The sequence below is a fragment of the Lepidochelys kempii genome, chromosome 2 (assembly GCF_965140265.1).
Source record: "Lepidochelys kempii isolate rLepKem1 chromosome 2, rLepKem1.hap2, whole genome shotgun sequence".
Taxonomy (NCBI): domain Eukaryota; kingdom Metazoa; phylum Chordata; order Testudines; family Cheloniidae; genus Lepidochelys; species Lepidochelys kempii.
In genome coordinates, this window is record NC_133257.1 from 2,583,348 (window position 1) to 2,610,030 (window position 26,683).

General features: G+C 62.2%; 1 protein-coding gene across 1 annotated transcript; it reads right to left on the bottom strand.

The window, feature by feature from the left end:
- Window positions 1–5,278: 5,278 nt before the first annotated feature.
- Window positions 5,279–14,886, bottom strand: LOC140905827 (cytochrome P450 11B, mitochondrial-like). The gene is made up of 9 exons (XM_073329324.1): window positions 14,594–14,886; window positions 12,851–13,006; window positions 12,043–12,242; window positions 11,155–11,358; window positions 9,821–9,975; window positions 8,398–8,564; window positions 7,806–7,884; window positions 6,672–6,863; window positions 5,279–6,067 (listed from the first exon to the last, which is right to left on the bottom strand). Exons 1-9 carry the CDS (start codon window positions 14,845–14,847, stop codon window positions 5,954–5,956), a joined length of 1,521 nt encoding a protein of 506 aa, XP_073185425.1. The 5' UTR covers window positions 14,848–14,886; the 3' UTR covers window positions 5,279–5,953.
- Window positions 14,887–26,683: the final 11,797 nt, after the last annotated feature.

Here is a 26,683-nt window from a genome sequence, read left to right on the forward strand (position 1 = left end):
GCTTGGAATCAGGCAGGGTGGGGGGCAGGTTTCTAGGCAGAAGCAAGAGATCCCCAGTGCTCAGCCTGGGTTAGACCTAAAGGACGTATGGAGCTTGCTTGTGATAGAAGCTTCTATTCCCTTTCGAAACCTACAGTTGTAGCTCATTTGTGTATGTATATTTGCCTGCCTTAACCTTGTCAATAACTCTCCTGTTTCCCTTGCCTACGGATAAATCTGTGTGTAGTTTATTATAGGACTGGCTACAAGCATTGGCTTTGGTGTGAGAGCTAAAGCGCAGGTGACCTGGGGTGAGTGACGGGTCCTTTGGGACAGGGAGTAACCTGACTATTGCCGTATCCTTGGGGTAAGGGCCCAGCTATCACACGGGCAGCTCCCCTGGGTGGCAGGACAGATGGGGGAGCCCACGGGGCCTGGCTGTGACTCCCAGGTTAGGCTGTTGTAGGGCCTGAGGAGCTCACACCTGGTAACTGGTTGGTGAAATCGAATACAGAGCTCACAGCCAATGGGGGGTTGGTGCCGGGTTCCCAGCACTCTGCCCTGAGGCTGGCATGCACGCCCTGGGGTCACGGCAGGCAGCCCCTGCCCGCCCGACGTTAGCTCTGTCGACAGATGCACTCTTCTGTTGGCATAGTTGTGTCTACACTGGGGGCTTTCCCAGCACGACTATGGCAGCCAGGGAGTGTGGTTATTCCCGCCCCCGCCGCCCAACCAGCCATGCTGACAACACATTGTAATGTAGCCCCAGCCCAAACACAGGGGAAGAACTATGCACTCTCACCTATCACTAGGTGGTAAGTGGTAGCCACAGGGAGGTAGCCATTCACTTATGCTGGAAGAGAAGCAAGAGCTGTAGGCAGGGGTCAGAGGGCTGGCGATGGTGAGTCCTCCGGGAGGATGTTTTGTTCTGTTTCTTACATTTGCTCAGGAAGTCGAGGTCGCTGGTAAGTTTTGCTTCCTTTTTCTTCACCTTGTGGCATTTCCATTCAGACGACAAAATCCAGGATCTCCCCTGGTTCTAGCATTGTACTTGTAGGTGTGTTGGGCCCAGGATGTTCATATGCTAATATCCTGGGACCGACAAAACTACAAAACCACTGCAATAAGCAAGAGTTCTAGTCTGAAAGCAGGGCCAGGAGAGAGTGGGAGCCCTGCTTGTCCAGCAGAAAACTGAACCAGCTGGGGAAAGTAGCATGTGAACACCACACGGTCATTAGGAAGCTCTATTTTCTAAGTCTTGCCTCAAGCAAGGGCAGGATTTTGCTCGATTCCTAAGCACGAGCCCTATTAACATAGCCCCCCGCTAGGCTAGTTTTAATTTATTTTTAATTTCAGGCTTGAATAAATGTTATATCGATACTGTATCTGCTTTGCCAGCTCAGGAAGCATCATTCGTAACATGGTAAAGGAAACCTGCCCTTCAGCACCCAGCGGCAGAAAAAGACCAAGAATTTAGGCTGCCCTGCAGCCTGGTGAACCTCCGTCTACCATGAGTCCCATTCAGCAAACCAGCTCAGCCAGCCAGGACCAGGACTGTGATCATCGTTAAAAAAGAGAAAAAGCCGCAGGGATGGGGAACCACAAGTGTCTGGAGAGTCACAAGCAGGGCCCTGATAAGGAAATTCAGAGCAACCCTGAAATATACACACTACTCTGAAAGAGGTTCTGGAAAGAAGAGATCTGACCACATCCAGCTGCCCAAAGTATTGTATTCTTTGGAGCTCACTACATGACTTCAGTGTTGGAAGCAGGGAAAGGGAACTCCTGGGTACATTCACTTTATTTTTAATGGCGTCCAAGACAGGCTGCTTAGAGCTGCACGGCCTGACGACGAAAGGAAACTCCAGTTGTGCAGTTGTATGTACCAGCTACAGTCTCGGAGCGCGTCCGAAGGAATCACATGCTTTCCTGTTATTGTTTCCCATGTGCAAACTCTACCTTAGGCAGGCCAAGCCAGTCAAGAGAGACTTTCAGATGATGAGCTCTGATCATAATGCACTAATTTCATCATGTCCTTTGGATATTGGAGGCTCAGCTGAGGTCACTTCTCCAAGTGTTAATCTTTAATCAGCAGAATATTGGCCACTCATCTTCAGACTTTATTACTTTGCATGCAAAATAGCCATTTAAAGGCCTTTGTTGTTTTACTCTGCAGTTCCAACAGGTTGTATAATAAAAATAGTTGCATTCCAAGTGATAACCTCAACGGTTCTCTGCAGACAGAAGCTCACTCAGTAGCTGGCCACGTCCAGCCGTGTCTCCCCGTGGCTGTCAGAAGATCTATGCACTGCAGCCCTGCACTATTGCTGACCAAACTAGCGGCATTGCATTGGGGTCACTATCCGCTGTGATCACAACAGCCTCCCTAGTTCATCTTCCGCCCCACACAGACGGAGCCAGCACCAACCCTGCCGAAGGTGGGAACTCGACCGATACAAAGGGATAACGGAGGACAAGATACAAGGTCAGTTGTCCATGTGCATTAAGTCACTGGCTTATGTAAACATCATTGCCTTCACGCAGTTCAAATATTTACCTAAAATACTGCTGGCACAACCCGGAGAACAGGTCAGATTATGAATTCTTTATAGATTTATGTAAAGCTACTGCCCTGAGTGATTTTGCCAAGTAGCATTTGCCAAGGACCAGTGATACTTACTAACCTTGCTGTCCAAAAAACCCAAACCCAAACCACACTTGTTTGTGCAGGCCAGGAGCTCCCGGTTTGACTTTGGGGGTTTATCTACACAGGGAGTTATTCAGGAACTGCTCTTCTCAAACCATGCCCTGTGCAGGCAGCTTTCCCAGGCCCTGTAATGCACTACACCGCACTAAGTCTTCCTATTCTTAAGGGCTTCCTTACCCGGGGAATAGGGACCTGGAAGCGTTCCACGTTCTATTGGGAGCATAGGCAAGGGCCGGCGTACCTATCTTGCTTTCGAAGTTTATTATTCAGCCTTAAGCAAAATAGCTAAGAAACAGCAACCTCCTGAATTCCAGGGCAGTATAGTGTCTACAGCAAATCACCTATCAACACATGCAAGAGGTACGATGAAATCTAACCCCTGGTGTAGAGTGTTCAGATAAGGGGCAATACATGTGGCAGAGTAAGGCCTGGTCTACACTAAGCACTTACCGCGGTATAGCTGTGCCTGTCCGGGGAGGGGGGAAATCCACACCCCAGAGAGATGTAGCTACACTGACCCAGCCCCTGGTGCAGACAGTGCTAGGTGGACGGAAAAATTCTTCCATCAACCTAGCTACCTCCGCTCAGGGAGGTGGATTAACTCCGCCAACGGGAGAATCCCCCCATCGGCCTAGGCAGCGTCTATGCTGAATTCCGAGAGAGGTGCAGCTCCCACATTACTCTACGCCAGCCACCTGCTTCTTACCAGAGTACCCTTCGCGGTCAAGTACTTTAGAAAAGATCGTTCAGTGAAGCCACTTGAAATCTGCCTTTACCAGGCCTTAGGTATTTGTACTTTTTCTTTTTACTGTTAACTCCTCCAGCCAGCCAGCCATTGGTGCATTGCGATTAATGCGAGGTGGAAGAACGAAGAATAGTTTCTAGTTAGACCATGTGTTAACCCCCACCCAGGAAGGGAGTGTATTGCAAGCGATCCTGTTTTAGTCTAATGACTCCGTCTCCCACTGCGTTTCGGTTTACTGGCATGGCACGGCCGAATCTCATTCTAACAAACACCAGCTCTTAAAAACCAGTTCTCTGGGGCCTCACGTCACTGGAGGTCACCTGTGTGCGGCTCGGTGAAAAGTAAAGCACCGTAGCTCTTTGCAGTTAGAAAAGAAACCCAAATGCAGAATAATTATTTCTATCCATCCGTTAAGCCACGGTTGCCAAATTCACACACCTCGGCCTTCGTCAAAATGGATGAACAGTTTAACAAAGGGAGAAGATACTTATTTATATTACAGCCTCATGATAGCAGACAACGGCCTGGGGCAGGCAGGAGAGGCCCAGGAGAGGAGGAGAGACGCTGCAGCCGAGCAGGGCGAGGGCTGGCAGCATTGGCCACCAGGGATCAGGCTACCACCTGTTCTACAGCAGAGGTCCCTAACCTGTGGGCAAGCCCCCGGGGGGGGTGCAGAGAAACGTTCGGGGGTGGGGGGTGCAGTGGGGCCTGGCCAGCCCCCATGGGGGATGGGGAGGGAGCACCACCCAGCCCCACTCCAGCGCCAACCCCAGCCACGGCTCCCGGCCGTGGCTCCCGGCCGTGGCTCCATTCCCGGCCCCAGCTGCAGCCCCAGCCTCGGTCCCCTTCCCCCCGTCCATGCCCTCCCTCCCCCCAGGAGCTGTGGCGACGGGGTGAGGGGCCCCCTGCTCTGCAGCCCAGAGTGTTCGCAATGAGATGGGGAAGCGGAAGCGGAGGCTGGGCCCTGCTCAGAGGCAGCTGCTATGCTCCTGTGTGGGGACCGCCAGCCTCCTGCGATCAAAAACCACGAGTCCAATCCACCAACGCCATGGAGATGGGCCCCAAAAAATCATGACTTATAAAAAATAACCCCGTGATGCTTTGGGTCCTGTCTTTTGCCTTTTTAACGCCCCTCCACTCCTCTGCTGGGCAGCGGGTGGGAATTCTGGGTTGAACTATCAAACGTCACTGCACACACTGCTCCAGCCGTCTCTCCCGGCTGGAGACTTCCTCACCCCTGAGCTGGGGGCAGCCAGCCACTTCCTAGCGCTGTCTTCGCTTCTCTGCCTCCTGCTGCCCTGGGGCTCCTCTGTGGGTGGGTCTCAGCAACCCCCCACCCACCCCTGCCAGGCCCCTCTCTCTGCTAGAGGGTCACACCACAGCAGGGCTCGTGGCAGGTCAGATCTGAGTCCTCAGCCCTGCTGTTCTCGCCCGGAGCTCTGCCCGCTTGCCTAGCCCTGAAAGTCCTGGGTGCGAATGAGCTTTTCGTGGCATCATGACAGCACCTCCTGCAGGCAGCAAAATCCCAGGACTCAAGATCAGTTATTGAGAGCCGCTGATGCTGTAACACGGTCTTCCCCTGGCTGCTCGGAGGGGACACCCCTTCCCCCCCACATGCAGGCTGGGGGAGCTGCTATCTGATCCCCTCCATCTCCCACCCCACCTCCCCTGCACCTCCCCCTGCCCCCCACCTCCCCTGCAGCCCCAAAACCTCCCACCCACTCCCCACCTCCCCCTGCTCCCCACCTCCCCTGCAGCCCCCAGCCTCCCACTTGCACCCAACATCTCCTGCACCCCGTAAATCCGCATCTTCCTCCCCTCACTTTCCCCATCCCCCTTTCCCAGGGTCTCTGCTGCTCCTCACAGTCTCTGTGTCCCGTTGCCAGTGGCACAGCTTCACCTCATACAGAAGCATGGGAGATGGCAGCCATCTTTATTAAGGGCAGCCTCCCTCCCACATCTCGCTGGGTTCAGACCCATTGACATGAAGTGGGAGATGGCCACTTATTTGAATAAGAGAAATTTGGGAGCTGGCACCTCTGCCCCCTCCTCTCCCAACAGAGCCTGCCTCCTTCTCCTGCCCCGTCCCATGGCTTTATGGTTCCACGCTGCTGGTGGGGTCTCCTGCGAGTGCTGTGTCTCTCCCAGGGAAGGAGACCCCTTTCCCCTGTCAGCAGATGGGCAAAGGGGGACTAGATGCCCTTAGGACAGAGGTGGCTGAACTGTGGCCCCTGGCCACCCTCCTCCCACACTATGTAGCCCATAGAGACTACAAATCCCCGCGTGTGGCCGAGATCCAGGGGCAGGCCCACAGGCTCTCTGGTCTGCACCTACTTCTCTGTTACAAGGTGGGGTGGCTGTTCTCTGTACCAGGCTGCCCCGGCACGTTTGGGAGGTGGGGGGCTGCCAGCTAGATGCCCTGCCTGGGAGAGGGGTCCTGCGTCCCCCCACTGCTGGATTCCTCCTTCCCTCCCCCACGCCCAGGGTGGGGAAGGAGCAGGCGGGGAGCCAGGGCGAGGGGCTCAGTCAATGGGCCGAAACGTGAGCAGAGGCGGCTTCTCCGGCATGAGGATGAAGCCGAAGACGGTTTTAATATCTGCCTTGGACACGGTGTCGATCCGGAAGTTCCGCAGGACCTGAAAGGAGACGGGCAGCTGGTGACACACCGGAGCAGCTTGGGCTGGGATCTGGCCGGCTAGCCTGAGCCACAGCCGGGGCGGGCTGGGCTGCTGTGCGTGGGGATGGGAGACCCAGACGCTGCAGGCCGTGGGCGTGCAGGGGCATTTACTGGCTTGTTTCTGCCGGTCTCTCCTGCCGGTGTCTGAAAAGGCCACGTGGCCGGCTCGGTCCCGGGCAGATGGAACGAGAAGAAGTCAAGCTCCTAAATAACCTGACTTCTGACGGAGGAGGAGCAGAGCAGAGCCCTGGAACAGGTAAGGGGGCTGGGAGTCAGGACTGAGGTACATAGTGCGGAGCTGAGGGGAGCCCAGGGCCGGGATAGCAGGGGACAGCAGGCTGGGGTTGAGGGACGGTGGCCGAGCTGTGTGGGAAGGTCACAGAGTCTTACAAAAACTCTCTCATTTTCTTGAAGTACCAACAAACAAGTTGAGTTGTGTGAAGTTTGGCCAACGTACAGTGAGAGGCCCCTGACCTCGGGCCAGCCCCAGGCCTGCCCCCAGGCCGCCCGGCTCTGCGGCTCTCAGCCCTGGCACCTCTCCCCACAGCTGCTCCCCGACTCACATGCATGAGGAACAGCATCATTTCGGTCTCTGCCAAGCGGCGGCCGATGCATTGCCGAGCCCCGAAGCCAAAGGCCAGGGCCTTGAAGCTGTTATCCTCCTTGCTCAGCCAGCGCAGGGGGTCGTAGCGCTCTGGGTTGCTGAACACCTCGGGGCTCCGGCCCATGGCATATAGCCCCACCTGGCACAGGGTCTGTGGGGCAGCAGAGGGGAGAGGAACGGACCTGGGTGGCCACTAGGCTCCACCAATCAGACGTAAGCTCACTTGCATCAGGAGAGCTGATTGGTTTACACCTCCATCATTGCAACAGCTGCTGCTTTGTCAAACAGAAGTCACGGGGTGACCTCGCCCCCCAGCCCACGGGCCCTTGAGGCCTTTGGGGTTGGAGTTCTTTCATTTCCCTGCCACGTAGCAGTAAAACCCCAAAATGAGGGCAGCGGGGAGAGGGGGAGGGTAACTCGCCATGTGGCTGTTGTGGGAGCTTCCCCCCCCGGCCGTCACTCCCCCACTGGGCAGGGAAGGTAGATGGGGCTGTACTGATGGGTGGGGGCCAGGAGGGTAACAGAAGGCTGCACCCCAAGGGTACTGGCTTCCCTGGCAGAGAGAGCCCCCCGCTGACCCTGCCAGCCCTTCAGCTTGGCTCCGTCCACTTCCCCTGTGAAATATTGCTCGAGTCCCGAAAAAGTCAAAATTTAGGTTAAAAAAATTGGCAAAACATGAATAGTGGTTTTATCAAAATCCAGGATTTTTTGTGGCAAATCAGGAAATGCTGATGCCGAAGGGCTCCGTCCCTGCCGTACCCCATCACGCGGCAGTTCTGGTGCCCTGCTTCCTGTAGCGGCTGGTACCTGCGGCATCAGGGGGCAGAGTGAGAAGCCCATCATGTGCTGGGGCAGTTGTGCAGTGCTGTGGATGGGGCATGGGGTGTGATGCTCCCTTCCAGACCCCCCAGCCCTCTTCTAAGCACGGAGTAGGAGTTCCAGCTTTGTGATCTGCACGGGCGTCCGAGCAGCCGGCCTGACCCCCGGGCCAGTGAGTGTCCCCCCTTCCTGAGGGAGGGGCCAGCAGTGATGGGAAGAGGGCACCTCCTGGCTGCAGAGAATGGGGGTGGGGGGCAGAGGAGCAGGGACTCACCCCAGCTGGCACGCAGTAGTTCTGGAGCACCACGTCTTTGGTTGGGTAGCGCTGCACCGTTATGCCCACAGGGTAAAGCCTGCCAACAGAGCCGCACCGTCAGCTGCCTGTCCCCTGCGCCTCCCTCGTCGCCATCTAGACAGCTGGCCCGACGCTGCTCAGGGCAAATGGCCCCTCGGGGGAGCCCCGTGTCACTTCCGCTGCCCTTCATTCACCCACTACTGCTGCTGAGCTTTGAACCCCACGGACCCAGCGTTCCCTGCTTCTGGCTGCCCTCCTCATCCTGGATCATCCCCCAGCCATCTGTGCCCGGCAGTGTCTGCCCCGACCTGCCCACGCCCTCTCCCCACCTCGTGCCTGGCCAGACCCCACTGCTGTAGGGACCGCTTGGCCGGGCTGGCCCCCCAAGTCCTGCGCCCGGAGAGTCACGTTCCCAGCACTCCCTGGGCGGGCGTTTCAGCCCCAGACCCAGTGCCTGGCATGATGGAGAAGTTGCCCTTGGAGTCCTGGGCAGCAGAGCCCACCCTCCTTTCCCCCACCCCTCCAGGGGCAGCTCCCCATGGGCCCCGGAGGCTGTGCCCTTGGCCCTCACCTCAGTGTCTCCTTGAGGGTGCTTTTGAGCAGGGGCATGGAGTTCAGCACCTTGGAGAGCTCCCTTGGGCCCTGCGACTCGGCCTCGGCGATCTCCTGGCGAATGGCCGTCTGGACGCTGGGGTTGCGGGCCAGCTCGAAGAGGGTGAAGAGCAGTGGCATGGCGGTCTGGGCCAGAGGGGACAGTCAGAGCCGGCTCACCCCCATGCCTCACCTGGGGGCACAGCAGGCTGGGCACAACCACAGGGGGGTCTCACTGGCCGGCCCCAGGGGCCCATGCGGGAGGGGCCCAGTTGCCTTGGCCAACCCCCTATTATCAGCCACTGAAATATCCCCAGCCTTGTCGGTCTCAGTTGTGTTCTCTGAGATGCAGCCTCAACCTTCCTCGGCTCTGTCCCCCTGCCCCATTCTCGGCACCCTAGGCCTGCTCCCCCCTGAATCACCCCGCTCCCTCCATGGGGTTCAACCCCCTTGGTCACAACAGACCCATTCACGTAGGTGCTTCCCCCTGGCCCCTCCAGCTCTCCCCTGAGCATTCTCCAGCGTGGCTACCTCCTTGCAGGATCCAGGTGCCCTGAGTCGGGGGGGGACCTCGCAGAGCCCCACCAAGGGGAGCTCTCTGCCTATGCAACCCCACAACATGCTGTGCCACTTTGCTGAATCAGGGTCTGTTTGCTGCCCCCTTGGTCCCTCAGCTGTTCCTGCTCCCTCGCACTGGGGGTCTGGTTCACCCCCCGCCCATAAGTATTAGCTGCAGGTCTCTGGCCTGAGCCTAGTATTGTTCCCCAAGTCGGTCTCCGGTTTCTCCAGGGCCCCCAGGAGCATTTCTTGGTCCTGTGGATTTAGTCACTGAGGGGCTGCTTAGCAGGCTGCTCGGGAGGGTCTTGAGCAGGCCCAACCCAGGGCTGAGCCCTGCCATGCCCACCTCAATGCAGCCCTGGCAGCGCCCTCGCCAAGCTGATTGGGAAGGACGTCAGTGCCATTCTCTCCCATGAGGAGAGCTCCCATACCTGAGTGGGGGTGAAGCCAACAGGGCCCCATGGGGATTGAACTGGGAGCTACAGGGAGCACTAGAGACCCAGAGGAGTCAATAAGGAACAAGTTCCTGTCCACAGCAGGTCAGGAACCCCATAGAGTCCTGTGGCAGGGAGAGAATTCCCCACTCGGTTCCACAGGGACCTTTCCCATCAGGATCCCAGGCTGGCCCCTGGCTGGCCCAAGTGGGTGCCCCGTAGCTCAGGGGCAGCTGGCTGCAGCTGTGAGCACAGACACCCCAGGAGCTCTGAGCCGCGGCCCAGGCCAGCGAAGGCCCAGCGCTCTGGGAGGATGGGCTGGGCTGCCCGCGATCCCGAACCACGTCGCTGCCAGGGAGCTGGCCTGGGGCTGCAGCCAGCCTGCCGGAGGGGAGGATGCCAGGTACTCACCGTGTCCACGCCACCTGCTGTGAACTCAGTGATGTTGGCCTTGATGGAGTCCAGCGGCAGCTCCGCCTGCATGAGCAGCTCCGCCATGATCCCCGAGTACTTCCGGGGCTGCCCCAGGCAGAACTCCTGGTAGATGTTCTGGATACACTTATCAGCTGGGGGATGAGCACGGGTCAGTGAGCGACTCCTCCCAGCTGGGGACGCACAGTCAGGGTCACAATCCCCCCTCATCCCCAGGGCAGGAAACAAACCAGAGCCCCAGGTGCCAGGGGAGCAGAGCAGGCAGGGACCATCCTCCGGAGCCTCAGAAACCCTGAGGAAAATGAGGCCTTCCCCACTTTAGAGAAGAGGAACTGAGAGGGCAAGTGTCCAGAATCCCACAACTGCAAAGCTCCAGACAGAACCCAGGAGTCCTGGCTCCCAGCGCCCCCCTAACTATCTCCCAGAACCAGGAATGGAACCCAGGAGTCCTGGCTCCCAGCTCCCCCAGCCATCTCCCAGAGCCAGGAATGGAACCCAGGAGTCCTGGCTCCCAGCGCCCCCCAAACCATCTCCCAGAACCAGGAATGGAATCCAGGAGTCCTGGCTCCCAGCGCCCCCCTAACTATCTCCCAGAACCAGGAATGGAACCCAGGAGTCCTGGCTCCCAGCGCCCCCCTAACTATCTCCCAGAACCAGGAATGGAACCCAGGAGTCCTGGCTCCCAGCTCCCCCCAGCCATCTCCCAGAGCCAGGAATGGAACCCAGGAGTCCTGGCTCCCAGCGCCCCCCAAACCATCTCCCAGAACCGGGAATGGAACCCAGGAGTCCTGGCTCAAACTCTGTGGCTCTCCCCACTGGCCGTTTCTGCCACAGGAAGGGGGAGGAAGAGTGTGGGGGAGCAAGGGGCCATGGGGAGTTTGCTAGAGGCAGTGACAGGCAAGCCCCACGGTGCTCCTGCAGGTGTGGGTCAGCCCGACTCAGGGGCGTGCTTGGACACGATCTTGCAGTTGTTTTACTGCTGGGAGCTGGTTATGTCTCAGGTGGGCAGACCCCAGGCAGACCCGCAAGGAAAATCCTGCATGCTGCAGGGAGCGCTGCGTGGGATTCTTTCATTGCCCCAGCATTGGGCACAGTGCCCCAGCCTGGCCCTGCGGGGGGACGGGGCTGTGTGGCCGGGGTGTGAGCTCATTGCTAAGAGGCGACCCTCCGACCTGTACCGCGTGTGGCTCTCAGGGAGGGGCCGGGCGTCCCTAGGAGAGCAGCCCCTGCTGCGGGGCCCGAGGCCTCTTGCAGGAGACCCCGCAGGGATGCCCCACTCCTTCGTACAGTGATGCCCCCCGCCCCCGACTCACCATGCTTGAAGATGGTGTCCCAGGCCTCGATGTGGTCCCTCCATAGCTTGGTGTTAACCCAACGCATGAGGCCCGGCGGGATGAAGAGCAGCGGCAAGGTGGTCCGCAGCATGGTCTCCACGGCGCTGATGAACCTCTGCGACTCCGCGTTGGGGCTTTCCTCCAGGAGCCCCAGCCGCTCCCCGTACAGGGCGTAGCTGCTTGCTGGCCGGAGGAGAGGGGAACCGTGAATGGATCTAATTGCAGCTCCCACTCAATCAGCATCTCCATGTACAGATCGGGAGCCGGGCGCAGCCTGCCCCCACGCACACAGCATGGCAGAGCCAGGAATTGAACCCAGGTGTCCTGGATCGGTGGTTAAGCACAAGGCCACCCCCACCTTCCCCTGATTGTCCCTCGGCTCCCTGCTACCGTGTTCAGGGCCCCTCCACACCAAAACCACATCTGAGAGCTGCGACCACAATGCTCCAGGGGGGCCGACCTGCCCTGGGTCACAAGGGGGCCGTGGACAGTTGTGTCCATCCGGCTGGGCTATGGGAGGCAGGCAGGAGGCCACCCTGCACAGATCTGCAGGCCCATGGCTGGGGCAGAGGAGAACTCAGCCCGACCTTTGCCGGGTGCGGGGCAGTTTGCTAGGAGTCCCTGGGCCTGGCTTGTCTAGATGGAGTAGGGTATGCAGAGCTCCTGAATGTGGTGCACTGGACCCAGCTTCGTCCTCACCAGCGAGCCTGGACCCCGGGACAAGCCAGGCAGAGCCTGGCAGGGGGCACCAGGGGCAACCCCACAGGGGCAGGGCTTTGCATGTCCCCCGTTGGCCACAGGGCCTTCCTCTGATGCCGTGACGACCAGGGCCGTGGGGCGAGGGCCTGGAGCCCCTCCTGCACCTACCCTCCAGGGTGAAGCGGAACAGGTCGCTGTAGAGGTCGATGGTGAGCGAGCGGCGCGTGTTCTTGCTGATGCGCCGGTGCATGAGGGTGACAAAGTCCTGGGCCACAGCGTTGAGGAAGGGCAGGAATTTCCGGGTGCCCGCAGGGCTTATCACCTCCTTGTTCAGGATCAGGCGGTCCGAGCGCCACTCCTCCCCATTCCTGGGGGCGGGAGAGCTGGTGAGCGACACTGCCCTCGCATCAGAACTGCCTGGGGTGTGTATCATCAACCCTGCACTGCCCTCAGCCTCAGGAGATTCCCCTTCAGTTCTAGGGGCAGGAAGGGCTGGGTGTGAGCGCTGAGCGCCTGGCCCCCACCATCTGCAGCAAAGGGGCACCTGTGGGAGCACAGTTAGACATGCCACCTGGCTCCAGGGAGCGGAGCGTCCCTGCGTGGCTGTGGCCAGTCACTGGCTCAGTTCTCACCTTAGCAGATCCTAGCTACCAGGCGATGCCCAGGGGGATGAAAGCTCCCCTGGGCCCAGCCTCCCCCTCCCCTCCCGCTGTCCCCCAGGCCTCTCACCCCCTCTCGTCTCTCCCTGCCCCAGACGATGCCCAGGGGGATGAAAGCTCCCCTGGGCCCAGCCTCCCCCTCCCCTCCTGCTGTCCCCCAGGCCTCTCACCCCCTCTCATCTCTCCCTGCCCCAGGCCTTGCCCCTGCCCTCCTCCCTGTCCTGCATTTCACGCCCTGCCCACCCCCCTCCCCAACTCCCTTCCCTCTGCCTTGCCTCCCATTCCCGCCTCCCGCCCAGCCGGGTGGCTGCCCTTACAGCAGGAAGATGCCGCACTTGTGGTTGCGGAGCCGGCGGTGGGCGACCCAGGACTCGATGCCCATGCGCCGCGGGAAGATCCCCTCCGACTGGAAGAGCTGGGCCGCGTCTCGGGGCAGCAGCACATTGACGCAGTTGTAGGTGCCCACGGTCTCCCTGTGCGAAAGAGCCCAGGCCTCAGCTCGGCGCCCGCTGCCCGGCCTGGCGAGCCCAGCCTCAGCCCTGGCAGCGGGTGCTCCAAGGTCGCACCAGCCTGGGCCCCAGCTGCCCCACCCCCGCGAGCAGGGCCTTGGGGAGAAGAGAGGGTCACGCAGCCTCTCCCGGGGACCGAGGGGCCGGGGGCTGGGTACAGAGTCCTGGGCAGCTCTTCCCAGAGCCAGCCAGGGAGGGTTCAGGGCAGGAGGCCTTCGGGATTAAAAATCCAGCCATCAGGGATTCCCACCCCTCTCCCAGCTGCTGGTCCTGCCCCAGCCCCCGTGGGCACCAGCGGGGTTCACTCCCCAAGAGCTGGCACCTGCAGCTAACCCCGTTGCCAGGCTCAGCGCCAGTCGCAGCCTGAGACCCAGTGTGGGTTCCCCTGTGCTCCGGATCCATCGCTCCAGATGCAGCCCTGTTCCAGGGAGTCCCTCTCCCCTCAGGGGCCCATCACACTCCCCCATGGCCAGGCACTGGCTGGGCACCCGGCTGTGCTGGGATATGGCCTGGGTGGGGGGCCTCCCAAAGGGTAACCGAGTGGAGCAAGTCACTGTGACAGATTCCCCAAGGCTCCCTGCTGCCAGCAGCTGCTGAGCTGGGCTTGGTCCTGCTGCTTCTCCTGGAAATGTAGCTTCTACATGCAGACGGAGCCGGTGCCACCCAGAGACCGTGGGCAAGTGCCATAGAGACAATCCTCTGCCAGCCCCTAGCACTTCCCATCCCATCACCCACCCTCTCCTTGCCTCTTCCCAAGCTACGGGCGTATCGCACAGGGCAAAGGATTCCCAGCACTGCTGGGTGCTCTGGTGTGGAAGCTGGGGCCAGTGCTCTCAGTCTCCTGACCGCAGCTGTGGCCAGCTCAGGCCCTGAAGCATGAGAGCTGATTGTCCCCCCTCTGGCCAGAGAGGGATGGTTGTGGAATTATCCTTTACAAAATATCCAGCCTGGGTGTCTGACTCTGATCTCCTGCTGCAGGGAGTTCCAGGGGTTGGCCCTGTCATGCCAGTGGCTCTGAACGGAACAGGGGCTGGCCCCTCTGGAGGGAAGTGCTGGGAGCCCCCCATCCCTGGGAACACCTCAGCCCGAGGGGGGTGGGCAACCCAGGAAAGCAGCTGTAGGCAAATGCAGCCCTGAACCCGGGGCACAGGTCGGCGGATGGAGCTTCGCCATCCCCAGTACCACGGAGCTGTCAGGCGCCACCCACCCCAGAGCGAGCCGGGCTCCCCCGGCTCGGCTCTGTCCCCTGCAGCGGGGCCCGGTTCAGCAGCGGCCGGGTCGGATCCCTTGGCTCTGGGAGCAGCTCGGCCCGGGCAGGGCACCCTAGAGACCCCAGCAATGGGCTGATCCACCGTCTGGCCGCTCCCCACGGTGGGGGCTCACCCCCACACTCGCCTGACCAGCCCGCCTGGGGGCCCTGCCGGGCGGGCCCAGCTCCCCCTTCAAGGCGGGGAGGCGGCTGCTTGGTGCGGGACAAACCCGCGATCGGAGCCCAGCCCCGGGGCGCCGCGGAACCCAGGAGTCCGGCTGCCCGCCGGGCGGGGGCCGCACCTGTAGATGGGCCCGTAGCGCTGGAAGTTGCGCTGCATGACCAGGTGGAAGCGCTGGAAGCTGTTACTCCGCCAGAAGCGGAGGAGGTTGAGCCAGGCGTTGCGGCCGCTGCGCGGGATGGCTTCGTAGGGCAGCGGCCGGGCCGGGGCCGGGGCCCGGGCCGGGGCCGTGGAGCTGCGGGCGGCCCCCGACGGGAGGCAGCGGGAGAGGCGGCGCTGGGCGGGCGGCTTCCAGAGCGGGCTCGGCGGGCCCATGGCCGAGCGCACGGAGCGGTCCGCGGGGTCGCTGCGCAGCCGGCGCCGGGCTCGCCCCTTAAATGCCCCGCGACGGGCCCGCCCCGCCCCGCAAGGACACGGCGGCGCCGAGCGCCAGGAACAGGCTGTGCCCGGCCCTGCCCGTCCCCCCCCGGCGCCCCTCCCCGGGCATCCCCCGGCCCTGCCCGGCCCCCCCCCCGGCGCCCCTCGCCTGGCATCCCCCGGCCCTGCCCGGCCCCCCCCGGCGCCCCTCGCCTGGCATCCCCCGGCCCTGCCCGGCCCCCCCCGGCGCCCCTCCCCGGGCATCCCCCGGCCCTGCCCGGCCCCCCCCCCGGCGCCCCTCGCCTGGCATCCCCCGGCCCTGCCCGGCCCCCCCCCGGCGCCCCTCGCCTGGCATCCCCCGGCCCTCCCGTCCCCCCCCGGCGCCCCTCCCCCCCCGGCGCCCCTCGCCTGGCATCCCCCGGCCCTGCCCCTCCCCCCCCGGCGCCCCTCGCCTGGCATCCCCCGGCCCTGCCCGTCCCCCCCCGGCGCCCCTCCCCGGGCATCCCCCGGCCCTGCCCGGCCCCCCCCCCGGCGCCCCTCGCCTGGCATCCCCCGGCCCGGCCCCCCCCGGCGCCCCTCGCCTGGCATCCCCCGGCCCTGCCCGTCCCCCCCCGGCGCCCCTCGCCTGGCATCCCCCGGCCCTGCCCGGCCCCCCCCGGCGCCCCTCGCCTGGCATCCCCCGGCCCTGCCCGGCCCCCCCCGGCGCCCCTCGCCTGGCATCCCCCGGCCCTCCCCGGCTCCCCCCCCGGCGCCCCTCCCCGGGCATCCCCCGGCCCTGCCCGGCCCCCCCCCGGCGCCCCTCCCCGGGCATCCCCCGGCCCTCCCCGGCTCCCCCCCCGGCGCCCCTCGCCTGGCATCCCCCGTCCCTGCCCGGCCCCCCCCCGGCGCCCCTCGCCTGGCATCCCCCGGCCCTCCCCGGCTCCCCCCCCGGCGCCCCTCCCCGGGCATCCCCCGGCCCTGCCCGCCCCCCCCCCGGCGTCCCTCGCCTGGCATCCCCCGGCCCTGCCCGGCCCCCCCCGGCGCCCCTCGCCTGGCATCCCCCGGCCCTCCCCGGCTCCCCCCCCGGCGCCCCTCCCCGGGCATCCCCCGGCCCTGCCCGGCCCCCCCCCCGGCGCCCCTCCCCGGGCATCCCCCGGCCCTCCCCGGCTCCCCCCCCGGCGCCCCTCCCCGGGCATCCCCCGGCCCTGCCCGGCCCCCCCCCCGGCGCCCCACCCCGGGCATCGCCCGGCCCTGCCCGGCCCCCCCCCCGGCGCCCCTCCCCGGGCATCCCCCGGCCCTGCCCGGCCCCCCCCGGCGCCCCTCCCCGGGCATCCCCCGGCCCTGCCCGGCCCCCCCCCCGGCGCCCCTCGCCTGGCATCCCCCGGCCCTGCCCGGCCCCCCCCGGCGCCCCTCCCCGGGCATCCCCCGGCCCTGCCCGGCCCCCCCCGGCGCCCCTCGCCTGGCATCCCCCGGCCCGGCCCGACCCCCCCCTGCGCCCCTCGCCTGGCATTCCCCGGCCCTGCCCGTCCCCCCCCGGCGCCCCTCGCCTGGCATCCCCCGGCCCTGCCCGGCCCCCCCCGTCCCTCCTCGCCTGGCATCCCCCGGCCCTCCCCGGCTCCCCCCCCGGCGCCCCTCCCCGGGCATCCCCCGGCCCTGCCCGGCCCCCCCCGGCGCCCCTCCCCGGGCATCCCCCGGCCCTGCCCGGCCCCCCCCCCGGCGCCCCTCGCCTGGCATCCCCCGGCCCTGCCCGGCCCCCCCCGGCGCCCCTCCCCGGGCATCCCCCGGCCCTGCCCGGCCCCCCCCCGGCGCCCCTCCCCGGGCATCCCCCGTCCCTGCCCGTCCCCCCCCGTCCCTCCTCCCCGGGCATCCCCCGTCCCTGCCCGGCCGCCCCCTGGCGCCCCTCCCCGGGCATCCCCCGTCCCTGCCTGGCCCCCCCCCGTCCCTCCTCCCCGGGCATCCCCCGGCCCTGCCCGGCCCCCCCCGTCCCTCCTCATTTATCTTCATAAATGATCTGGAGGATGGTGTGGATTGCACTCTCAGCAAATTTGCGGATGATACTAAACTGGGAGGAGTGGTAGATACGCTGGAGGGGAGGGATAGGATACAGAAGGACCTAGACCAATTGGAAGATTGGGCCAAAAGGAATCTGATGAGGTTCAATAAGGATAAGTGCAGGGTCCTGCACTTAGGACGGAAGAACCCAATGCACAGCTACAGACTAGGGACCGAATGGCTAGGCAGCAGTTCTGCAGAAAAGGACCTAGGGGTGACAGTGGACGAGAAGCTGGATATGAGTCAGCAGTGTGCCCTTGTTGCCAAGAAGGCCAATGGCATTTTGGGATGTATAAGTAGGGGCATAGCGAGCAGATCGAGGGACGTGATCGTTCCCCTCTATTCGACATTGGTGAGGCCTCATCTGGAGTACTGTGTCCAGTTTTGGGCCCCACACTTCAAGAAGGATGTGGATAAATTGGAGAGAGTCCGGCGGAGGGCAACAAAAATGATTAGGGGACTGGAACACATGAGTTATGAGGAGAGGCTGAGGGAGCTGGGATTGTTTAGCCTGCAGAAGAGAAGACTGAGGGGGGATTTGATAGCTGCTTTCAACTACCTGAAAGGGGGTTCCAAAGAGGATGGCTCTAGACTGTTCTCAATGGTAGCAGATGACAGAACGAGGAGTAATGGTCTCAAGTTGCAGTGGGGGAGGTTTAGATTGGATATTAGGAAAAACTTTTTCACTAGGAGGGTGGTGAAACACTGGAATGCGTTACCTAGGGAGGTGGTATAATCTCCTTCCTTAGAGGTTTTTAAGGTCAGGCTTGACAAAGCCCTGGCTGGGATGATTTAACTGGGAATTGGTCCTGCTTTGAGCAGGGGGTTGGACTAGATGACCTTCTGGGGTCCCTTCCAACCCTGATATTCTATGATTCTATGATTCTATTCCTCCCCGGGCATCCCCCGGCCCTGCCCGGCCCCCCCCATCCCTCCTCCCCGGGCATCCCCCGGCCCTGCCCGGCCCCCCCCGTCCCTCCTCCCCGGGCATCCGCCGGCCCTGCCCGGCCCCCCTCCCCGGGCATCCCCCGGCCCTGCCCGGCCCCCCCCATCCCTCCTCCCCGGGCATCCCCCGGCCCTGCCCGGCCCCCCCCCGGCACCCCTCCCCGGGCATCCCCCGGCCCTGCCCGGCCCCCCCCCGGCGCCCCTCGCCTGGCATCCCCCGGCCCTGCCCTGCCCCCCCCATCCCTCCTCCCCGGGCATCCCCCGGCCCTGCCCGGCCCCCCTCGTCCCTCCTCCCCGGGCATCCCCCGGCCCTGCCCGGCCCCCCTCATCCCTCCTCCCCGGGCATCCCCCGGCCCTGCCCGTCCCCCCTCGTTCCTCCTCCCCGGGCATCCCCTGGCCCTGCCCGTCCCCCCTCGTTCCTCCTCTCCGGGCATCCCCCGGCCCTGCCCGTTCCCCGCCCCAGCATCCCCCGTCCCTGCCCATCCCCTCCCCATCTCTCCTCCCCTGGGATCCCCCGGACCCTGCCCGTCCCCCCCCCCGTCCCTCCTCCCTGGGCATCCCCCGTCCCTGCCCGTCCCTCCTCCCCGGGCATCCCCCAGACCCTGCCCGTCCCCTGCCCCATCCCTCCTCGCCCAGCATCCCCCGGCCCTGCCCGTCCCCCTCCATCCCTCCTCCCCGGGCATCCCCTGGCCCTGCCCATCCCCCGCCCCAGCATCCCCCATCCCTGCCCGTCCCCCCCCGTCCCTCCTCCCCGGGCATCCCCCGGCCCTGCCTGTCCCCTGCCCCGGCATCCCCCAGACCCTGCCCGTCCCCTGCCCCAGCATCCCCTGGACCCTGCACATCCCCCCACCCCGTCCCACCTCCCCGGGCATCCCCGGACCCTGTCCATCCCCCCTCGCCTGGCATCCCCCAGCCCTGCCTGTCCCGTGCCCCATCCCTCCTCGCCCGGCATCCCCCGGCCCTGCCCGTCCCCCCCCCATCCCTCCTCCCTGGGCATCCCCCGGCCCTGCCTGTCCCCCACCCCATCCCCCCTCGCCTGGCATCCCCCAGCCCTGCCCGTCCCCCGCCCCATCCCTCCTCGCCCAGCATTCCCCAGCCCTGCCTGTCCCCCACCCCATCCCCTCTTCCCGGGCATCCCCCGCCCTGCCCGTCCCCCCACATCCCTCCTCACCCAGCATCCCCTGGCCCTGCCCATCCCCCCTCATCCGGTATCCCCTGGACCCTGCCCGTCCCCCTGTCCCTCCTCACCTGGCATTCCCCGGCCCTGCCCGTCCCCCCCACATCCCTCCTCGCCTGGCATCCCCCGGCCCTGCCCGTCCCCCCACATCCCTCCTCCCTGGGCATCCTCCGGCCCTGCCCGTTCCCCCATGTCCCTCCTCACCCGGCATCCCCTGGACCCTGACCGTCCCGTCCCCCCCTCCTCGCCTGGCATTCCCCGGCCCTGCCTATCCCCCCCCCACGTCCCTCCTCGCCCGGCATCCCCCGGCCCTGCCTGTCCCCCACACCACATCCTCTGTGACCCCAGGGACATCTAGCCAGGGTTAGGTGACACAGGGTGAAAACCGCTGTGCCTTATTTCTACTCACACTCCACCCCAGCTGGAGCACCCCCTCCTTCTCTGGCACGGCATGCCCCTTGTTCTGTGTGTGGCCCTGGGGGTGAGCCTCCTCTGCTGTCCCCCCCCCATGGATTTGGCCACCCGTCTCCTCAGGGTCCAGCTTTTGGTTCAGTGTCTCAGGGACTGGTCAGGCTGGGCTGCGTCCCCCTTTGGGCCTCAGGGCCTGGCTCATAGTGGGCCACGAAATGGGCTTTCCCAGAGTTCAGTTATCAGAGGAAGGTTAGAAACTTGAGTCAGAGACTTCCCTCCTTAGCCCTGATCTGCTCTCCTCTGCTCCCAGCCCCTGCTGCAGGCTTTTCCCTGCCTTTGCAATGTGTGTGGGCCGCATTCACACTGGGTTCCCAGGAGCAATACTCGAGTAGCAGGGGGACTCCGCTGGGAGAGGGGAGGCCAGGGGCGGGTTAGTAGGGGACTGCAGGTCAGGTTAAGGGGCACCGGCGGGGGGGGACGGGGGACAGAGGTGTCAGGCTGCCTACAGTGACTCAAAAGCATGGGTACCAGCCTCAGGGCAGGCTGTTAGGAGCCAGGGAGCAAACCCCACATTGGCTGTGAGTTCTGCATTCAATTTCACCAACCAGCTATCGGGTGAACTCCTCAGGCCCTACAACAGCCTAACCCAGGAGTCACAGCCAGGCCCCGTGGGCTCCCCCGTCTGACCTGCCACCCAGGGGAGCTGCCTGTGTGATAGCTGGGCCCTTACCCCAAGGATACGGCAATAGTCAGGTTACTCCCTGACCCAAAGGACCCGTCACTCACCCCAGGTCAGTTGCACCTTAGCTCTCACACCAAAGCCCACGCTTGTAGCCAGTCCTATAATAAACTGTCTAAAGCTTTATTAACCAGGAAAAGGAAACAGGAGAGTTATTGACAAGGTTAAGCAGGGAACCATAGATACACACCTGAGTTACAGTCACAAGTTTCAAAAGGGAATAGAAGCATCTGTCACACGCAAGCTCCATACGTCCTTTAGGGCTGACCCACGCTGAGCACTGGGGATCTCTTGCTTCTGCCTAGAAACCTGCCCCTCCAGAGTCCAAGCGGAGTATAATCATTTCCTTCTGTCTGAGGATTTTATCCCCCTCCTGCCATGTGCTCTGAGCCACAAACTCAGCTGATGGGAGGAAACCACGTGCATGACTCAGCGGGGGTGGGAGGCACAGCAGGTGTCGATGGGCCTTCCCTGTGGGGCAGGACGTAATGCTTCCACTGGAGCCAGCTGTGACGAAGTGGGACTGTTCTTAATATTTCCTCTGAATAGTGTGGGGGTGCCTCAGTTTCCCCTGTGCAGTTCTTAATATCTAGGGGGTGGGCTAAGGGTGTATGATCATTGCATAGGGGTCTAGACACAGAGAATGGCTGACACCCTGTTTCCTGGCAAATGATGGACTGGGCCCTTCCCCCCTGCAAGGTGTCACGGAGTCCCTGGGCGATGCTCTGGAACTGCTCCCCATGAAGCCAGTCAGGACTCTGGGGCAGTCGCCTTTCTGTGAGCAGCCTGTCTTCAGGACACACAGCTCACACAGCTTCCACCTTCCTGGGTCTGACCTCGGAGCATTCAGCATCCTCTGCCCCTCCGTGTGCTTCCCCCCAGCGAGTCCGCTCAGGCAGGGCTCCTGGGGAAGCCAGAGGGTCCTGCACCCCCAACTTCGCAGTCAGACGTGACTCTCAGCCAGCCAGTAAAACAGAAGGTTTATTAGACGACAGGAACATGGTCTAACACAGAGCTTGCAGGTGCAGAGAACGGGACCCCTCAGCTGGGTCCATTTTGGGGGGCCGTGAGCCAGACAACCACGTCTGCCCTTCACTCCATGTCCCAGCCAGCCCCAAACTGACACTCCCTCCAGCCCCTCCTCCTCTGGGCTTTGTTCCTTTCCCGGGCCAGGTGGTCACCTGATTCCTTTGTTCTCCAACCCTTTAGCTCTCACCTCCCAGGGGGGAAGGGCCCAGGCCATCAGTTGCCAGGAAACAGGGTGTCGGCCATTCTCTGTGTCCAGAGTCCTGCACACACCGGCCCTCTAGGGCTCTGCAATGATCATACACCCTTACCCCACCCCCTAGATACTTAAGAACTGCATAGGGGAAACTGAGGCACCCCCACAATATTCGGAGGAAACATTAAGAACAGGCCCACTTCGTCACATCTCTCCCCCCTTCGAGATCAAACTGAGCGGGGTCACTTTACCCGGTGACCTGGGGAAGTTCGAAGCCACCAACGTTCCCATGGATGCCCCAGCATCTCTCCCATTCCTTGGTAGGAGTTACACCAGGCCCTTCCAGTTTCACGCCCTCCCTTAGGTCGGGGGTGGTCGACAGCACTAGCAGGCTGCATGTGGTAAGGTTTCTGCAGCCCATGCCCTTTGGCCACCCCAAAACCCCAGGGGGTCAAACTGGGATTGGGTTTTCTCCGAGTGCTCCAGTCTGGAGGGCTGCAATTCGGGCTCTCTTGGTTAAGGGCCCCCATCTTGACCTGGGCCACATACTGTTCACTTACAGAACTAGCATGGAGACATCCCTTTCTCCACAACCTTGTCTCCCCAACAAGCTGGCCAAACACAGCCACTTGGTTAGAGGACGGTGTACCTTTCTTAACAGCTTTCACTCCATCTGAGACCTTCTCAAAGCTATCCACACTGGATCTTTCAACAGGAAAGTCAGTGGATCCATTCACAACAGAAAATTTCTGGCTGTTAGGAACTGAAACTTTCTTGATTAAATCATTTTCACACCCTTCAGTTGCAGTAAACTGCTTGCAAAGACTCCATGAGGATTCCTTTCCCTAGGGCTTCTCTATGCAACAATTCACCCCTCCCAGAAATTCTGCTCTTACCCTCTTTACCTAGGGCTTGCTCTAGGGGAACACTTTCCTGAGCAACAACAGACTCTTTCTGGGTCTCCCTTACATCCAGAATCACCTCTGGCCCATCAGGCGGATTCCTACACAATCCCCTTTGAGGCAAACTTACAGACTTCCTAGATAAAAGGTCAGAAGCATTCTCCTTCCCTTTGCCACACACAAGTTCAGGAATCTTTTCCTTCTTGCTACAGGTTTCCACACCCTCAGTAGGTAACACAATCACACACCTTCATGCTCTCCTTGTGCCCTGGCTAGGATCTCACCCTGATTAGACAGAGTTGCTCCACCCTTTCCAACAACACACTAGCAACAGGCAAAATACAAGCACCAGAATTGTCTGGTCTCTGGGATTTTACATAGACCCTAACTGGATGCGACCTAGTTACAGGGCCATTCTCCCGAGCAGACAGAAACTTAGGACCCTTCCTTCCTGGGCTTTAGCTGAATCCAGAACCAGCTCTGAGACAACTGCACGACCCTCAACCATCACAGGCTGAAAGGCCCCTTCTGTCTGCTCCACAGACAAAGAAGAGCCGGACACACTTTCTCCTTTACCAGACACACAGGTTGGGATCTCTTTCCCTTTGTCCCAGCACACAAGGCTGGTCACAGACAACTGCTTGGAGATCAGGGTAGCTCCCTCCATAGGCAAGTCAATACCCCTGACAGACAGAGACCCATTTCCTTCACTGTCCCAATTCTCCACCCAGCTAACAGGTAAGGACCAGGGACTCTCATCTTCCACTCTCCTCGCCTTCCCACCCTGCTGACTGGACACAGCCATCAGCTCACAAGGCTGCCTAGGCTCATCCAAACTTTCCTTACCAAGCACCTTACCACTCCCCACAGATCCCCTGCCCTGCCTGTGTCTCCCCCCACTCTGCTGGGGTCTCAGCTCCCACTGTGCACAGCGCTGCCCTTGCTGTCCCAGTGGGGGCAGGCCACTGCTTTCCTCAATGCATCAGAGCCAGCCTGAGCCCCCTCTCTGGTGTGCAAGGGGGCAGGGAGCATCTCTCTGTCTCACCCAGCCCCAGGGGTCTGGTTACAGGCAGGCAGGTATCCTGAGCCTAGCAGCTCCTCCCTGCTGCCAGCCAGGTCATCTGCATTTTCACTGACCATTTCCCTCTCCGCCGATTGGTTCCCTGGATTCAAATTCAAACCCTCGGCAGTTACAGGAACAGGGCCTGGATCCTGTCCCAAAGAGACACAGTCACCCCACAACAGGGTCTCGCAGCTGGTGTCCTGGGGAACCCCAACGACCAGCCAGCCCCACCCCTCCTGGGTCTGCACAGGGATCTGGAACCATAGGGAAGGCGAGGGGCTTCGTCCCTGGGACCCTCACACAGCTCACGCAGCCCCTCAGCATCTGAGGCTGCACCACCCAGGGTCTGACACCAGTTCTCTCTGTCCCAGGATCTCGCCACCCCAGGAATGTCTCCCCATTGACCATCACCTTCTGCTCCCACTGGGGGTCCGAGGGGCCTGGCCCCAGGAAACTCCACACAGACATATAGGTTGGGGTCAGGAGTGGGAGCCTGTCCACCTCCCCACCCATCTGGCTGACGGAGTCTATGGCCTTGGGACCCAGCAAGGGAGCTAGACACCGGGGCTTTTCCGCAGGGTCCCCTTGGTTCAAATCGCCAGCCTGCTCAAAGGCAGTGAGGTGGGCATCCACACCCCCCGCTCCTTAACCAGGGGCAGCAATTTAGTCTCGAGGTTCCCTGCGGAACTGGCCCCCCGGGGTCTATCCCCACTCACCCCGGGGAGGTCCCCTAGGCCTCTCCACCCCACCACCGCCAGTTCATGCTGCTGCTGCTTCTGCAGCTCTTTCTCGGGCTCTCGCTGTCTCCCACAGTCCTCTTGCTCTCTCGGATTCAGCTCCAAACCATCCATCTCCGATCCCCCGATGTGGAACCCGGTCGTGAAGACCCCCGTCTGGTTGGGGACAGGAGTCTTGGTGATGCCTGGCTACCACTCCAGCTGCTCCCAGATCCTGCTATAGCCCCATTGGGGGTCAGGAATCTGTTCCTTAGAGCGGTCATCCTCCTCCAGCTGCACGATTAACTCTGCTTTGGTGAACTTTCCAACGCTCAACCCTCTCTTTTTGCACAGGGTTACAATGTCCTTCTTAAGGAGACGGGGACAGACCATCACTCCGCTCCTCCCAAGGTGTTGTGGACTCACAGGCCCGTGTGTTCTCAGCTCCCCACGGTTTCCAGGGAGAACCCCTAGTGTGCCAGCCCTTCTCGAGGTCACCACCTCTTTGCCAGGGTCGAGCTGCAGACTCCTCCGCCCCTTGGACTGCTCGCTGCAATCCCCAGGGGAACCCTGTTACTGCACAGTCCTTCTCGCTGGTCACACACTCCCAGGGGTTAACCGCCCCCCGAAACCGCTCCTCTCCGAGCCTTCAGCAGGCCTGGTCCTCGGCAATCCCCCTTCGTGTTACTGCTCCCCAGTCACTTACTGCAGGAAGTGCCATCCACGGGGTGCAGTACATCCCACTGCTGCCACCAGTTGTCACGGAGTCCCCGGGCGATGCTCTGGAACTGCTCCCCATGAAGCCAGTCAGGACTCTGGGGTAGTCGCCTTTCTGTGAGCAGCCTGTCTTCAGGACACACAGCTCACACAGCTTCCACCTTCCTGGGTCTGACCTCGGAGCATTCAGCATCCTCTGCCCCTCCGTGTGCTTCCCCCCAGCGAGTCCGCTCAGGCAGGGCTCCTGGGGAAGCCAGAGGGTCCTGCACCCCAACTTCGCAGTCAGACGTGACTCTCAGCCAGCCAGTAAAATAGAAGGTTTATTAGACGACAGGAACATGGTCTAACACAGAGCTTGCAGGTGCAGAGAACGGGACCCCTCAGCTGGGTCCATTTTGGGGGGGCCGTGAGCCAGACAACCACGTCTGCCCTTCACTCCATGTCCCAGCCAGCCCCAAACTGACACTCCCTCCAGCCCCTCCTCCTCTGGGCTTTGTTCCTTTCCCGGGCCAGGTGGTCACCTGATTCCTTTGTTCTCCAACCCTTTAGCTCTCACCTCCCAGGGGGAAGGGCCCAGGCCATCAGTTGCCAGGAAACAGGGTGTCGGCCATTCTCTGTGTCCAGAGTCCTGCACACACCGGCCCTCTAGGGCTCTGCAATGATCATACACCCTTACCCCACCCCCTAGATACTTAAGAACTGCCTAGGGGAAACTGAGGCACCCCCATACTATTCAGAGGAAACATTAAGAAGAGTCCCACTTCGTCACATCTCTCCCCCCTTCGAGATCGAACTGAGCGGGGTCACTTTAGCCGGTGACCTGGGGAAGTTCGAAGCCACCAACGTTCCCATGGATGCCCCAGCCTTCCTTGGTAGGAGTTACACCAGGCCCTTCCAGTTTCACGCCCTCCCTTAGGTCAGGGGTGGTCGATAGCACTCGCAGGCCGCATGTGGGAAGGTTTATGCAGCCCATGCCCTTTGGCCACCCCAAGAATGTCTCCCCATTGACCATCACCTTCTGCTCCCACTGGAGATCCGAGGGGCCTGGCCCCAGGAAACTCCACACAGACATATAGGTTGGGACCAGGAGTGGGAGCCTGTCCACATCCCCAACCATCTGGATGACGGAGTCTATGGCCTTGGGACCCAGCAAGGGAGCTAGACACCGGGGCTTTTCCGCAGGGTCCCCTTGGTTCAAATTGCCAGCCTGCTCAAAGGCAGTGAGGTGGCATCCACACCCCCCCCCTCCTTAACCAGGGGCAGCAATTTAGTCTCGAGGTTCCCTGCGGAACTGGCCCCCCGGGGTCTATCCCCACTCACCCCGGGAGGTCCCCTAGGCCTCTCCGCTCCCCCACCGCCAGTTCATGCTGCTGCTGCTTCTGCAGCTCTTTCTCGGGCTCTCGCTGTCTCTCACAGTCCTCTTGCTCTCTCAGACTCAGCTCCAATCCCGTCCGTCTCCGATCCCCCGATGGGGAACCCGATCGTGAAGACCCCCGTCTGGTTGGGGACAGGAGTCTTGGTGATGCCTGGCTACCGCTCCAGCTGCTCCCAGATCCTGCTATAGCCCCATTGGGGGTCAGGAATCTGTTCCTTAGAGCGGTCATCCTCCTCCAGCTGCACGGTTAACTCTGCTTTGGTGAACTTTCCAACGCTCAACCCTCTCTTTTTGCACAGGGTTACAATGTCCTTCTTAAGGAGACGGGGACAGACCATCACTCCGCTCCTCCCAAGTTGTTGTGGACTCACAGGCCCGTGTGTTCTCAGCTCCCCACGGTTTCCAGGGAGAACCCCTAGTGTGCCAGCCCTTCTCGAGGTCACCACCTCTTTGCCAGGGTCGAGCTGCAGACTCCTCCGCCCCTTGGACTGCTCGC

What these genes read in the sequence shown, in the direction of transcription:
- LOC140905827 (XM_073329324.1), bottom strand. Translation starts at nt 14,847, where the DNA reads ATGGGCCCGCCGAGCCCGCTCTGGAAGCCGCCCGCCCAGCGCCGCCTC. An exon ending in AAGTGCGGCATCTTCCTGCT is followed by an intron (nt 12,243 to 12,850) that starts GTAAGGGCAGCC and finishes TCCCGCCCCCAG; the next exon opens with GAATGGGGAGGAGTGGCGCT. An exon ending in CAGCAGGTGGCGTGGACACG is followed by an intron (nt 8,565 to 9,820) that starts GTGAGTACCTGG and finishes CCTCTGGCCCAG; the next exon opens with ACCGCCATGCCACTGCTCTT.